At 42.9% G+C, this 13,428-nt stretch overlaps 2 protein-coding genes across 12 annotated transcripts in view; one reads left to right on the top strand and one right to left on the bottom strand.

The window, feature by feature from the left end:
* PAM (peptidylglycine alpha-amidating monooxygenase) overlaps positions 1-1,295 on the top strand; it is a 121,050-nt gene extending 119,755 nt beyond the window's left edge. For all 7 annotated transcript variants that reach the window (XM_028749435.2, XM_028749434.2, XM_028749431.2 and 4 more), the window contains one exon: positions 485-1,295. In XM_028749435.2, coding sequence (XP_028605268.1) covers positions 485-666 — 182 coding nt within the window. In that variant the 3' untranslated portion in view covers positions 667-1,295. The remainder of the gene's footprint in view (positions 1-484) is intronic.
* Positions 1-13,428, bottom strand: part of GIN1 (gypsy retrotransposon integrase 1) — a 32,817-nt gene that overhangs the window by 9,684 nt on the left and 9,705 nt on the right. For 4 of the 5 annotated variants that reach the window (XM_077936183.1, XM_077936188.1, XM_077936184.1 and 1 more), the window contains one exon: positions 9,743-12,697. In XM_077936183.1, coding sequence (XP_077792309.1) covers positions 12,414-12,697 — 284 coding nt within the window. In that variant the 3' untranslated portion in view covers positions 9,743-12,413. Of the gene's footprint in view, positions 1-9,742; positions 12,698-13,428 lie in introns of those variants that run through there. The other variant, XM_077936187.1, reaches the window with a different exon arrangement.

Genomic DNA, 13,428 nt, shown 5'->3' with positions numbered 1-13,428 from the left:
GCTGATTTGGTTTGATGAGGAACACAAGAGTGTTCCTAGAGACACAGAACAATACTAAGAAATTGATCTTCTGCAAATCTTCCCTTTATATAATGAAGAAAAATAATGACTGCAATTATTTCTCTCAGCCGAAGTTCAAAATAATCCCTGAGCTAACTTTAAAGGGGGGGTCAGAGAAGAAGATGGAGGCTATTATAGTTAAGAGAGCCAATCCTGTATTGTGGCTATGTCACGCCTCTCAAGGGAAGGCATGATGGGGGAAATGTACAGAATTGAAGATATCAGCTGATTCCAACAGGCAGATCAGAGGACTTATTCCGTGAGTCACTTTATACTGACCTCAACAGGTTTTCTAAGAAGCTGCTGTTCTTGAACGAGCACAGCTGCCATCTTAGGAAATCAAAAAGCATTATGATCCAAAGTAGCAACTTGCGAGAATAATGGGCACATTGAACACTTTCTTAAAGTGTGTTTCCACTTTCAGGAAAAGGTGGTGGAGGCCTCAATCTTGGGAACTTCTTTGCAAGCCGCGCAGGCTACAGTCGAAAAGGATTTGACCGACTTAGTACGGAAGGGAGCGACCAAGAAAAAGATGAGGACGATGCCACAGATTCAGAAGAGGAAGATGCTGTTCCTCACCCTCCAGCGATACCTCCATCTTCCTGAAATTGGCCTTTGATTTCTACCTTGTATGACTCTACAAAGATTGCCGGATTTAGCACGTTTTAAGATTTTGTGTATTTAATTGTAAACTGTACTAGTCCTTTGTGCGACTGTACACAATTCGCCCCCTCCCTTTGGCTTCAGTTTGGTTTTAGAGTGTGACCATTTCATATCAGTGCCATTGTCTTCTGTGAACCTTTTAATAAAGCAGAACAATCCCATTTTAATTGCAGCAATGATTTTGAAAGTAGTAGTATCTGCTCATTTCAGTTAGGGACCTTCTCTATATTTGTAAATAAGTCCCAGCCTCTGCTTTAAGAAAACATTTTTTCAGTTCCAATTTTTTCTTTTGTGCCTTTTCACGTTCAATGCCCTTAACCTATCACAGAACAGAGAGAATTTAGTGCCACAATGAAACAAAGCTGCTAAAACTCCTATTTTTTAAAGAAAAATCACTAGCATTCTGTTGCTTTGAGGGAAAGATTTTTAAAGCCTCTATTTAAAATGGTTTTTCTTCTTCCTCGAGAATTTGTGTGTTTCCAGGATGTCTTATTTTTAGATGGTTATACTGTTAGAACACTATTTTCAGAAGCTGAATGTAATTTGTGTAATAAAGTGTTCGCAGAGCATTAGCTGTCAGAGTGTACTTTGGAATTTTTGCATTGAGGTGGGAGAGGGGAATGGGTCTTTGTATGCAACTTTTTGTAAGCCAATACCTCAAACCACTGAATGCAGTGCAAAGTTTTATCACTGCTTTCTACTAGCAGTGGGGAGGAAAAGGAAACCAAAGTGTTATTTTGTATGAAAGATGGAAGATGTTTTGTTACATGACATTTTTTTTTCTTTTTTAAAAAGCAAAACTTAAAAACCTAAAACTAAATTTGCATTACATGTATAAAAATCAAGAGTTGGTTTTTAAAGAAAATCTGGCCTGTATATCCAAACTTCAGGGTATGTACTCAAATAAAACATTGTCAGAGCTAAGAGGAAACCTGTGTCTCAACTTGCATAGAAATAATTTTATTTTTGCACATTTCCTTCCCCAATCATAAAGTACAGTCCTGGTTACCATAGCATGAACACGCAGTTTCCACACTTGGCATTTGTAAAGCCCTTTGGAGTGTTCAAAGTGTTTTATATATATATAAAAGTCTACAACCATTATAGCAAACTTCCGAAGTAGGTCATAATTATGCCCATTTTATAGATGGGAGACTGAGGCTGGAGAGGAGTGCTTTGCTATGAGGCCTCCTGTCGAATTCATAGCAGATGGCACAACTTGAAGTTGCAGTGTAATCTGTGCTGAATTCAATTAGACGTGTGCATAGCAGGGATGGGAAGCCCTTGGATTCGCATCTCCCATCAGCCCCTGACAGCATAGCCAATCAAGGATGAGGAAAGTTGCAGCCCCAGCAGCATCTACTGCGGTAAGACGGCAGTCTCTGTCTCTTAACTGCTGTGCTATATTAGCCATAATATTTTATCCCTAATGAAGATTTACTGCAATGCATCTGACAGAACATGACAATTATAATTCAGATACATCGGCCAAGTTCCATTTGATGAATAAAAACATGGTCCCTACCCCCCCCCCCCCGGCCGATGCCCATTTAGTAACATTAACATCTTCTGAGAAAAGGTGGCTACGTACAGGAAACTCTACATGGTTCCTTTGAGAGGGACTGCTTCGTCAGTGAGACATTTTCTTGGAGCAAGCAAAAGGAGGCATCGGTGACGAACTTCTCTAGCTATCACAGTATAAAGAGGTTTAAGAAAATCTGTTTTTTAAAAAATTGGCGTTCTGTTGATAATTAAATTCATTGAAACAAAAAATAATACATAACTTATAAATAGTTATTCTTTATCCATTCATTCATTCCACGCCCATCTGGCTGGATTTCCCCAGCCACTCTGGGCGGCTCCCAACAGAATAATAATAATAATAATAATGCAATAAAACATTAAACATTAAAAACTTCCCTAAATAGGGCTGCCTTCAGATGTCTTTTAAAAGTCACATAGTTGTTTATTTCCTTGACATCTGATGGGAGGGCATTCCACAGGGCAGGCGCCGCTACCAAGAAGGCCTTCTGCCTGGTTCTCTGTAACCTCATTTCTCGCAGTGAGGGAACTGCCAGAAGGCCCTCAGAGCTGGACCTCAGTATCCGGGAGGAACGAAGGGGGTGGAGGCGTTCCTTCAGGTATACTGGGCTGAGGCCATTTAGGGCTTTAAAGGTCAGCACCAACACTTCGAATCGTGCTGGTTAAGAGCAGTGGACTCGTAATCTGGTGAACCGGGTTCGATTCCCTTCTCCTCCACATGCAGCTGCTGGGTGACCTTGGGCTAGTCACACTTCTCTGAAGTCTCTCAGCCCCACTCACCTCACAGAGTGTTTGTTGTGGGGGAGGAAGGGAAAGGAGAATGTTAGCCGCTTTGAGACTCCTTCAGGTAGTGATAAAGCGGGATATCAAATCCAAACTCTTCTTCTTCTTCTTCTTCTAGCAGACAAGCATTCAAACGCAAAATCTGTAACTTCGCATCTATAACGATTCTAAATGGAACTTGTTAAATTAGCAAATATTAAAACATGCATGTTACTAAATCCCCACCCCCAGCAACGTGGATCTGTCTATTGAATCCTGCATTCTATTATTTTAATACATGAAGAGCTTGAGTTTGAACAGCAGTGAGAATGGAAGTGGATACTTGTTTCATTATAGGAACCGAATCCAAGAATATGTGGTTATATAGTGCCCAGACATAGGTGTCTGTTAAAGTGTAGCATCTACATAACAGGTAGCAAACATGGTGCTCTCCAAATGTTGCTGGATGACCATTGGCCATGCTAGCTGAAGCTGATGGAGAGAACCGTGTTTGCTACCCCTATCTACAGGATTCAGACGGAACGAAGTGCATTTGTAGCCTGAGATGTGTAGCAAAAGTGTACAGAATTAAGCAGGAACCCATGTACCTTTTGAGGAAATCGAACCCAGTGTGAAACCCAAGACGTCTCCAGAGACCTCAGCACCAGGAAGTTACCTGAAGTTGTTCCAATTACATGGAATTGCCATCCTAACTAAGCAGCTGTCCTTACCACCAAGTATCATTAGGTAGAAATTGGTTCTCTGGGAGGCATCTTGATTCAGTAGTGCATTGGTTAAGCAATGTACCATGGTAGTTTATCAGAATTTATAGATCAGGGTCAGCAACCTTTTTCAGCTTGGGTCGGTCCACCCTCCCTCAGACCATGTGGTGGGCTGAGCTATGGGGGCGGGGGATGAACATCCAGAGATGCATTTTAAATAAAAGAATACATTCTACTCATGTAAAAGCACGCTGATTCCTGGACCATCCGCGGGCCAGATTGAGAAGGCGATTGGGCCGCATCTGGACCCTGGGCCTTAGGTTGCCTACCCGTTATAGATCAATGCAGTACGGAGCAATGCAGAATAGTGGCTCTACTCCATTTCCTCAGCATAGTCTACAGGTGTTCCTTCCAGCTGCCATGACGCTGGTTCTTGAAGCCCAAGATCATGGCAGCAAAGCAGCTAGGTCTGAAAGGCCACAGGAAACAGTAATACAGTGTTGATCTTGTTGCATGAAAGCTTGGTGATATAAACAGACTGTCAAGGCTTCCCACATTTAATTCTTGCTGCTCTTGGAAGGTTAGCACTGGAGAGGAGTGCAGAACATGGCAAATCTTTAGACCTTTTCCCTTTTTCTTCGGAAGAATAGAAGAACCATCTCAACAGCGACAGTTATTTTGGGGATGGAGGGGAAGAGAGAATCATAGAAAATAACTTCTCACCCACTTATACTGGAGAGTACAATGCAATGTCAGCTTCTCTAGTGGTGCCACCCTCCACCTGGTCCTCAGCCTAAATTCCCTACGTCAGAAGATTTATGCCAGAGTTGGGGAACATGTGGCTCTCCAGATGTTGGACCACAGTCCCCATCATCCCTGACCACTGGCCATGCTGATGGGAGCTGCTGTCCAATAACATCTGAAAGGTCTCAGGTTCTCCATCCCTGATTTATGCCTGATAATGAGAAGGGTTTCGGTCTGTGCAGGTGCTTGCCAAATCCTGGGGATTGGGCTGATCCATAATGGGCTGTAATCTTTTTTTCAAGAAGTAAATAGGACCGAAAAGCAGGATAAAAAAATGCTTTAAATAAATAGTAGAATGCATGCTGTCACAAAACTGTATCTCTCTGTATTGCAACTCAAAAATGTATTATTGTATCCAGCTCAGAAACTTGATTAATGCACCAAATTTAAAATGATTACAGGGGAGTGCAACTGTTCCAAACAGCATCTCATTTCTCAGTGTCAAAAGCCATTTATTTCAGCGTGCCTAACTCACATTGGATAGAATATGTAATAAAACTGTCATTTCCGAGATGGCAAAGCTAATCTCTCCCTCTCCTCCCGCCCTCCAACTCTTAAAACTTGCAATCGGGATCACATTTTGTGACACAACCGATTTCGAGAAACCATTTCCTTAATTTTGCTATTGAGGCTGGTATTCAACTTAAGTGTTACTCAGAGAAGACCCATTGAAATTAATGAAAATGACTAAATTTGGACCACTAATTTCAACAGGTCTACTGGGTTAAACCACAGAGCCTAGGACTTGCCGATCAGAAGGTCGAGGGTTCGAATCCCTGCGACGGGGTGAGCTCCTGTCACTCGGTCCCTGCTCCTGCCAACCTAGCAGTTCGAAAGCACGTCAAAGTGCAAGTAGATAAATAGGTACCGCTCCGGTGGGAAGGTAAACGGAGTTGCTCTGGTTCGCCAGAAGCGGCTTAGTCATGCTGGCCACATGACCCGGAAGCTGTACGCCGGCTCCCTCGGCCAATAAAGTGAGATGAGTGCCGCAACCCCAGAGTCGGTCACGACTGGACCTAATGGTCAGGGGTCCCTTTACTCTTTACCTTTTTACTCTGCTGAATAAAAATTAGTTGAATACTGCTCTAAAATTTTATTTCCTAAATTCATTTTAGCCTTAACATGAGTAAGCCTGTATTCTGTATGTAAAAGTCGTATTCCAAGGAAAGTGGATATGGGATTACAGCCTTACAGCAAAATCCAAACCCAAGAGTCCCCAGATTTGAGTACGTTTGGAGTAGGTGAATGTGGCAGACCCAGGGTTATGCCAGATTAACTCCCCCATCTCAATTCAGCCAGGGGCACAGCAACTCCCTCAATCAGACTCCATTGATGGGACTTATGCTAGTGTTAAGTCCCCCAAAAGGGCATTCTGGGGCAAGGAGATACAGCTGCTCCAAACCTCTTTCGGCCCAGGTGACTTGACATCTTGGAACTTACTCTGGCAAAAATAGTGGTTTAAGTCAAACTAGACTTTGGAATAATGGTAACTTGCAGCAGTTTCCTAGTATACATTCATTTAATAATCAGGAACTGTATCCATATGGGCTCACAGATTGAAAAATGTCCTTGCTGGTGACCTTCTTGCTAGTTGATCAGCGCTGCCAACTATTAGCGATCTTTTATAGATCGCTATCAGAGAACCAGAAAGAACAACCACCAGTTCACTAATTTCTAGTAGCTGATCTGTGGACTTGTAACCTTCCAACCTATTTTATTTTACTCAAGTATTGCATTTCACATTGTTAAGAAATCCGCTGCAAAGCATCTTCTGTGTGGTCGGTTAATACGGGCACAAAGTTTTTTTTTTGAAATCTCTCCAAATATATAAAACTACATAAACCTAGCATTTATATTAGGGTTCATATTTTGGCCTTGCATATTTGTGCAGCAAATCACTTAGTGCTTCTGAACATGAGCTTGCTTAACGATGCCCCACTTCTGTCTTGGTTTTCTCCAGTGTCTCTTTACATCCATCAACACTGCCTGTTGGACTGTAGGGCAGATCTTTTTGACAGCTGCCCACTCTCCTGGTTGTGCAGAACTTCATCAGAAAAAAAAGATGTTAATTATCTCTGGGAATGGTGTAGAACTTACCGTATTTTTCTGTGTATAAGACAAGGTACTGTATTTTTCCATCTATAAGATGCCCCCATGTATAAGATGCCCCCTATTTTGGGGGACTCTGATTTAAGAAAATGGGGGGGGGGAGTATCCCTGTATAAGATGCCCCCCAATTTTTGACATTATTTTTTAGGGAAGAAACCTAGTCTTATACACGGAAAAATACGGTATTTTTCTTTTTTAGAATATGTTTAAAATCGGGGGTCGTCTTACACACGGACAGTGCAGAGGGGGGAGAGGCGATTGGTTGCAGCCATGAGCAAGAGACTGCCTGTGGCTATTGGGCATTTGATTGGTGGCCGCAGCAAGGGCTGTTGTCGATTGGCTTCCCCCATGGCAATTGGGCAGGTGATTGGCGGCTTTTGCGCCGCTTGCGAATTTAAGCATTGTTCAGTCGGGTGAGTGACTTTCGGCAATCCTGCCCAGAAAAGCTCAACTGTGGGCATCCTCCCCCAAAAAAGCTTAACAACTGTACAACTCTTGACAATTTCCCCCCATTTTCTTAATCTGGAGTCCCCCAAAACAAGGGGCGTCTTATACATAGGGGCATCTTCTACACGGAAAAATACGGTAATCCCTCAATATGTCCTTCCACTCAGAGCTAACAAACTCTCACGCCTATGTTCTTTTCCAAAACATTGGCATATGGTGTTTCACACCTCACACTCCTTCCTTGCGGTATCTTGTTGTGGGCGATTGGGGCAGAGGATTGACTGAAATGTACGCATTTGCTTTCATGAACACACAAACACGCTCTTTCTCTGTGCAGCTGGATTTGTTCGACCGAAGTGAGTGAGTGACACCTAGTGGTTAAGAATAAAAGTAGCCAAGTAGGTTTTTATATGTACCACTACCATATGTTCTGTATGCAGAAGATTGGGTTTCCCATTTCCCAGCACCTCCTGTGGCAAGTCAAGTCTTCTGCCTGAACCACCCAAGAACTGCTGCCAGAAAGTACTGGGCCACATGAATCAAGGGACTGCTTCAGTATAAAGCAGCTTATATCTTATACGGTGAATATCCAGCAAACTTGGCATGGGTCTCCCTCTGTTCTTCCCCACTCCTCTGTTTCAGGGCTTGGGTGGGGGTTTAGGGTACCGTCCTCACCTTTTGGGGGGCAGCTGAGCAACTGCTGCAACCAGAGCCCCACTGCTCATGCTAGTGGCGTAGCGGTGTTTGCATCAACTCCAGGCTGCTACAGGAAACTGTGCCAGATCAGGCTCCTGCGCTGAACTTGCTAATAACCAGACTGGCTTAGGAACAAGTAGATCCTTGCCAGCTCACGTCTGCCCCCCCCCCTCCGGCACACCCCACTTAAGAGGGGTTACTCTGGGCATCGTCAGTGCGGGAGGGGGAAATATAATTGGAGTGCCCCGGAGGAAGACACGAGAGGCTAAAGGTTCCATTGCTTTCCATTCATTCTCCCTCTCCATCTGGGACACTTGTGTTTTCCTCACCCTCTGTTGTCATGATCTGCTTGCTGCACCTTGACATGGTGGTGGAGAAAAGTGAAAAGGAGGGTGAGAGGGAAAAGGCTGCTGATCAGTTAGTAAGAAAGTAAAAGAAGCTATCTGGAAGAAAAGAAAAGCAGCCAGGGACAGTAAGAAGAGCAGAAGGTGTGTGAGGCTACCTATGTATCTCTCCCTGTGTAATCCTTTTGCTCAGTTTCCCCCCTCTGTCCAGTGAATGTAGTGAAACTGTGGAAAAGAAGACAGAGAAAGAGACATGCACAGATCATCATCCTCATATTGAAGTCAGAAGGGACTGGGCAGTTCATGCTGAATACCGCAGACCATGGATCTGACTGTTTTATTACAACAACCCCAAACTGTTGCTCAAAAGTATGATACTCCTACTGCAGACTGGACTGAATCTGAGAAAGTAGATTACCAGAACCCTGCACTCTTATCCACTGTTGTTTCCCCCTCCCATTGGGGAAGAAAATAAGTTACTGCTATGCCCCTATTGCAAACTAAAAGAGGGAGGCAGCACTGAGATCAGCTTCAATCACAATGTTATGCACTATTAATTTTGGGGGTCAGAGGTGGGGCTGGTACTTGTTTGGACTCTACGCTTCTATGACTCCTGGTCAAACATCCCCCATACATCTTGGGTTGCAACAATGGTCGACCTGCTTGAATTACCCTTCAGTCCACCTCCAAGGTGAATCCAAGGTGAATCCTGAATTCAGTTGAATGCAGAATGCAGGTGTGTGTCCTGACTGCGTGTACTTTTAAATGTCAAGCTAAAATACACACATTTCCCCACATGAAGTGACAGCAGAGACTTCTGTCTTTTATATTATCAAAATTGAGCAAAACGCACAAATCTAGGGCAGACTGCAACATTTTGTGGCAGAGCCCCACTTATTGGAGGTTTAAGAGGTCTTGCCTTTAGTCCAACTCATCTAGCTCTGTTTGCTGAAAAAACTAGATTGCTAGAAGTTTGTCCAGAACTCACGATATACTGTTATATCTGTTATAATCAAAGTTTACTTTAAGGTAAATTGTGCTTTCAGTAGAAACAATGTTAGCTGAAGAAAGGTTATGTTAGCTGTTCTGGCACAAGCTGCTCATCTCTAGCGCTGGTGAAATTACTGGTTGAGAAACAAGACTTCATTGGCTTCCTAGAAATTTTCAAATTGCTTCTGGTGGGCTTAATTAGACCTGTCAGAATTTACATGTCAAAGCTACTGCAGAAACACTAAAGAACCCCCACTGACAGTATCAAGTGGTACAATCCAGAATAGGGAAAACTAGGCCATTATATGAATGTATGTCTTCCATTTCCTCCCCTGAAGTTATATAAAAACCCACCAGGTGGCACAAGTCAGACAGTAAACAACGTTTAGCTAGTGATAAAGCTTACAGAAGTCCTACAATAAAGAAACTGTATTTAAAGAAGATCGTGGAGATTTGCATATTCCAATTAAGTTTTGACGGTGAAAACTTTCAGAAGTCACAGGGGCTTGTGTTGTACTTTGAGGCTGAATTGTTATTTTTTGACTTACTTGTCACTTACCGGGGGGAAAAACATAATAATAATAATAATAATAATAATAATAATAATAATAATAATAATACACTTTAATAAAACAGTTACAGTAACCCTTAAGGGAGAGGGTTTTCTCTGTGGTAACCCCTAAATTGTGGCACACAGTATCCACAGAGGTGTGTCTAGTATATTCATTGTACAGCTTTTGTTGTTGTTGTTGTTTAGTCGTTTAGTCGTGTCCGACTCTTCGTGACCCCATGGACCAGAGCACGCCAGGCACCTCTGTCCTCCGCTGCCTCCCGCAGTTTGGTCAAACTCATGCTGGTAACCTCGAAAACACTATCCAACCATCTCGTCCTCTGTCGCCCCCTTCTCCTTGTGCCCTCCATCTTTCCCAGCATCAGTGTCTTCTCCAGGGAGCCTTCTCTTCTCATGAGGTGGCCAAAGTACTGGAGCCTCAGCTTCACGATCTGTCCTTCCAGTGAGCACTCAGGGCTGATTTCCTTAAGAATGGATGCGTTTGATCTTCTTGCAGTCCATGGGACTCTCAAGCCACTCCAGTATCCTTGCCAAGAAAACTCCATGGACAAAGACAACAGTACAGCTTTTACCATGTGCTAAATATGCACCTCTTTAACCCGGTCTATGACAGTTAAGCATTTTGTTTTGTGTAGCCTACCCTCTCCTACTGAATGTATGCTGCTCTGTATCATTTGGAACAGATTTAATTGTTTCTGTGATGGTTCTATAACTTTATATTATATTGCTGTAACCCGCCCCAGGATCTCATGGCGAATGACCTCATAAGATATATTATAAATAAATAAAATCCAGCAGAAAAACAACAAAAACTCCAGCAGCAAGAATGTACATCAGATAGGCCATTAAACAGCTTGTCCCACACTCTGTAAAATGTGTGGGAGAAGAGATACATTTTAACCTGGTGCAAAAAGGATGTTCAGGTGCCAGGTGGGCGTCACCATGGAGAACATTCTGCAGCTGGGAGCCACAACCCAAAAGGCCCTCTCCCTTGTTGACACACTCAGAAGGGGCACTCAGAGAAGATCCTCAGATAAAAAACAAAGGGTCCAGATAGGTTAATACTAGGAGAGGCGCTAAGGCCCTGGTCATAAAAGGCTTTGCAAGGTAAACCTTCAAAACAGTTAAGAATTGATTGACTTGTTGGTTTCAGGGTTCTCAAAATATTGGAAGGAGCTCATCAACAGCTTTGTGTGTTGCATGCAAAGCCCTTCTGTAGCTCCGGTGAACAAGACTGAGGCGGCAAACAGCAAGTCTTGTCAACAAGCCAGAAGTGATCTTAGAGACAGCTCCGTCGCAGCTGCAATGGACATAAGCCACACCACTTGGGTTGATGGAAGTTCATTACAGAAACATGTTCTCCTTGAAGACCTATCAGCATCTACCTTACATATGGTGCAGTGCTGTCAACTCTGTCAGCAGTTGTCCAAGAGGTCAGGCAGAAGTTTTTTCAGCTTCCTAAGACTCCTTATTTTTGGTTGGGAGTTCTAGGGCTTGAACCCGGGACAATCTACGTGGAAGCCTGTGTTCTGTGGCTAAGCCACAGTCTGTTCTAGTGTATTTGCATGAAAGGTGTACAGCGGGATGTTGTGATTTTATTCGATAAGACACAATACTGCCGGCAATTGACCAGAATGGATGCCACTTATAACCTCCTGCTAATTCTATAGTAAGTTACATTGAAGCAAAGCTTCTTTATACTAATGGCGTACACAGCACGAACCACTGTAAACTGTGCAGCAACTGCACCATCCTACTAGGCTAGTTCATATATATTGCTAAACAACAGTTTAGTGTCATGTGTGTCAGTTTGCATTTCTTAGTACAGAAAGTATTGATCTGATGTGTAGAGATTTTTCCTATTCTAATTAATTCAAGAGGATTCTAGAAGCTTTTCTGTGTGAAAGAAACAAGCAGAAGGTTTGTGATGTTTGGGTTATTCCTTCAGAGAAGCTGAGTACAGCTGGACTTAAACTGGTTCTCTTATCTTTTTCTGTCAAGGTCATGCTAACTATAAAAGTAAGGCCAGAAGGAGCCTGGGTTTCACTTCTCTTTCTATCTCTTTTCGTTCTGGTGTAGTGTTCTGTATATAGTGTTAAGGTTTAGTCTTATTATAAGTTACTGTAAATTTAAGTTAAGTCTGTTGCAACTGGACTTCTTGTGGACAGTGCCAAACCTGAATGTACTGTATTGGATTTGTGACCACTGTGCTCATTTGCCTTCAGTAGCAGTAAAGCTCTGCTAGATGAAAGACACTCGTGTCTGGTCTACCTTTTGGGAATCCTCTCTCCCTTCTCTTCCTTTGGCATGGCCAGAAAAAGAAGATTTTTAAAGGGAAGTAGTTACATAGGTTATGTGGTTCAGTATGTTGAAGACTGCTTGAAGTTGACTTGTTTCCCTTAACCATAGTTAACATTTAACCAGTTTGATATAAAATGAGAAACTATGGTTGGCTGAAAAACAGCTGAAAGTTTCCAGTCTCCTCCTCTATAGCTGCACCAGAGCAGGAAACGGGACTGCACGAGCCCAAGGCTTGCTGCTATTTGAGGATATGGTGCTAAGCTATGGTTTCATACAACATACGAACAGAACATTCAGCAGCAGCTGAACCAGTGGTCAATTCTGGACAAAGGAAGAAAAAGTTTGGTATTTACACACCTTTGACAAGCTCCGTACCACTTATTCCAATGGAGTCTTACTGCATCAAGTAGCCTCTGTCTTATTCTGAAGAGTCCAGTAAGCTGCACACCACTGTTTTGGATTCTTCGGCACTGAGTCAGTGGAGTCTGGGTCTATCAATTCTGTCTCTGCGCTACTGTTACATTCTGAGAAGACACGGTCCTTCCCCGACAGGCCATCATCAGCAACGGGAACAGGTGGATCTTTTCCAGAAAAGACATCTTTGGAGCTCTGTCCTGCGGACGTTTCGGATGAACCGACATAATCATGATCAACCATGACGGCACTCTGCCAAATGTAGCTGCTATCTGCAACAGGAAAATATGTTTTGATTAGAAGCCAAGTTTCATTTAGGCTAAGGTTACCAGACGTCCCCGTTTCCTGGGGACAGTCCCCAGATTTACAAATCAGTCCCCATACGAAATCCATTGAAATTGAAAAGTGTCCCCGGATTCATTGAAAAAAATCTGGTAACCTTTTAGGCAGACAAGGCCATTAAATGGCCAGGGGGTGGGGTGGAATGCAAGCCCATTGCATCGTACACTTCTGAATCCAGGGACAGGAGCAGCAATACAGAGGTAGCAGCATGTCATATCTGTACCCCATTTTATGGGGCACAGTTCTTGAGACGTTCTCTTTAAGAGCTGAGATAGACTACAACAATGGATATGCAGGTGCTTCTTAGAGTGCCCCAACTAATAAAGGAAGGGGCTAAAATTTGCCTCCATATTGTGCCAGACCAAAGGATTTATTTATTTATTTTAAGCATTCTCTCCTTCCTCTTTTTCTGTCACAATACATCAAGATATTTACACATTTCTAAATAGGGATATTTGGAGGTAATATAGATTTTACAGTTAAGGCATCTTGATGTAAAAGCCTTAAATAAATTTTCTAGTGAGAAGCTTCCTTGCTAAAGTGGTCAAGAAGCAGTTAACCAATCTACTCTGTATCAATTCCTCCAGCACCACCACAAAAAATAAAACACCACACACAAAACAAAAGCCCAGTCATTTTTTTGTCTTGCAATTTGGATCTT

This window comes from Podarcis muralis, chromosome 11 (genome assembly GCF_964188315.1).
Source record: "Podarcis muralis chromosome 11, rPodMur119.hap1.1, whole genome shotgun sequence".
Lineage (NCBI taxonomy): Eukaryota > Metazoa > Chordata > Lepidosauria > Squamata > Lacertidae > Podarcis > Podarcis muralis.
This window is presented reverse-complemented; position numbering and strand designations above follow the sequence as displayed.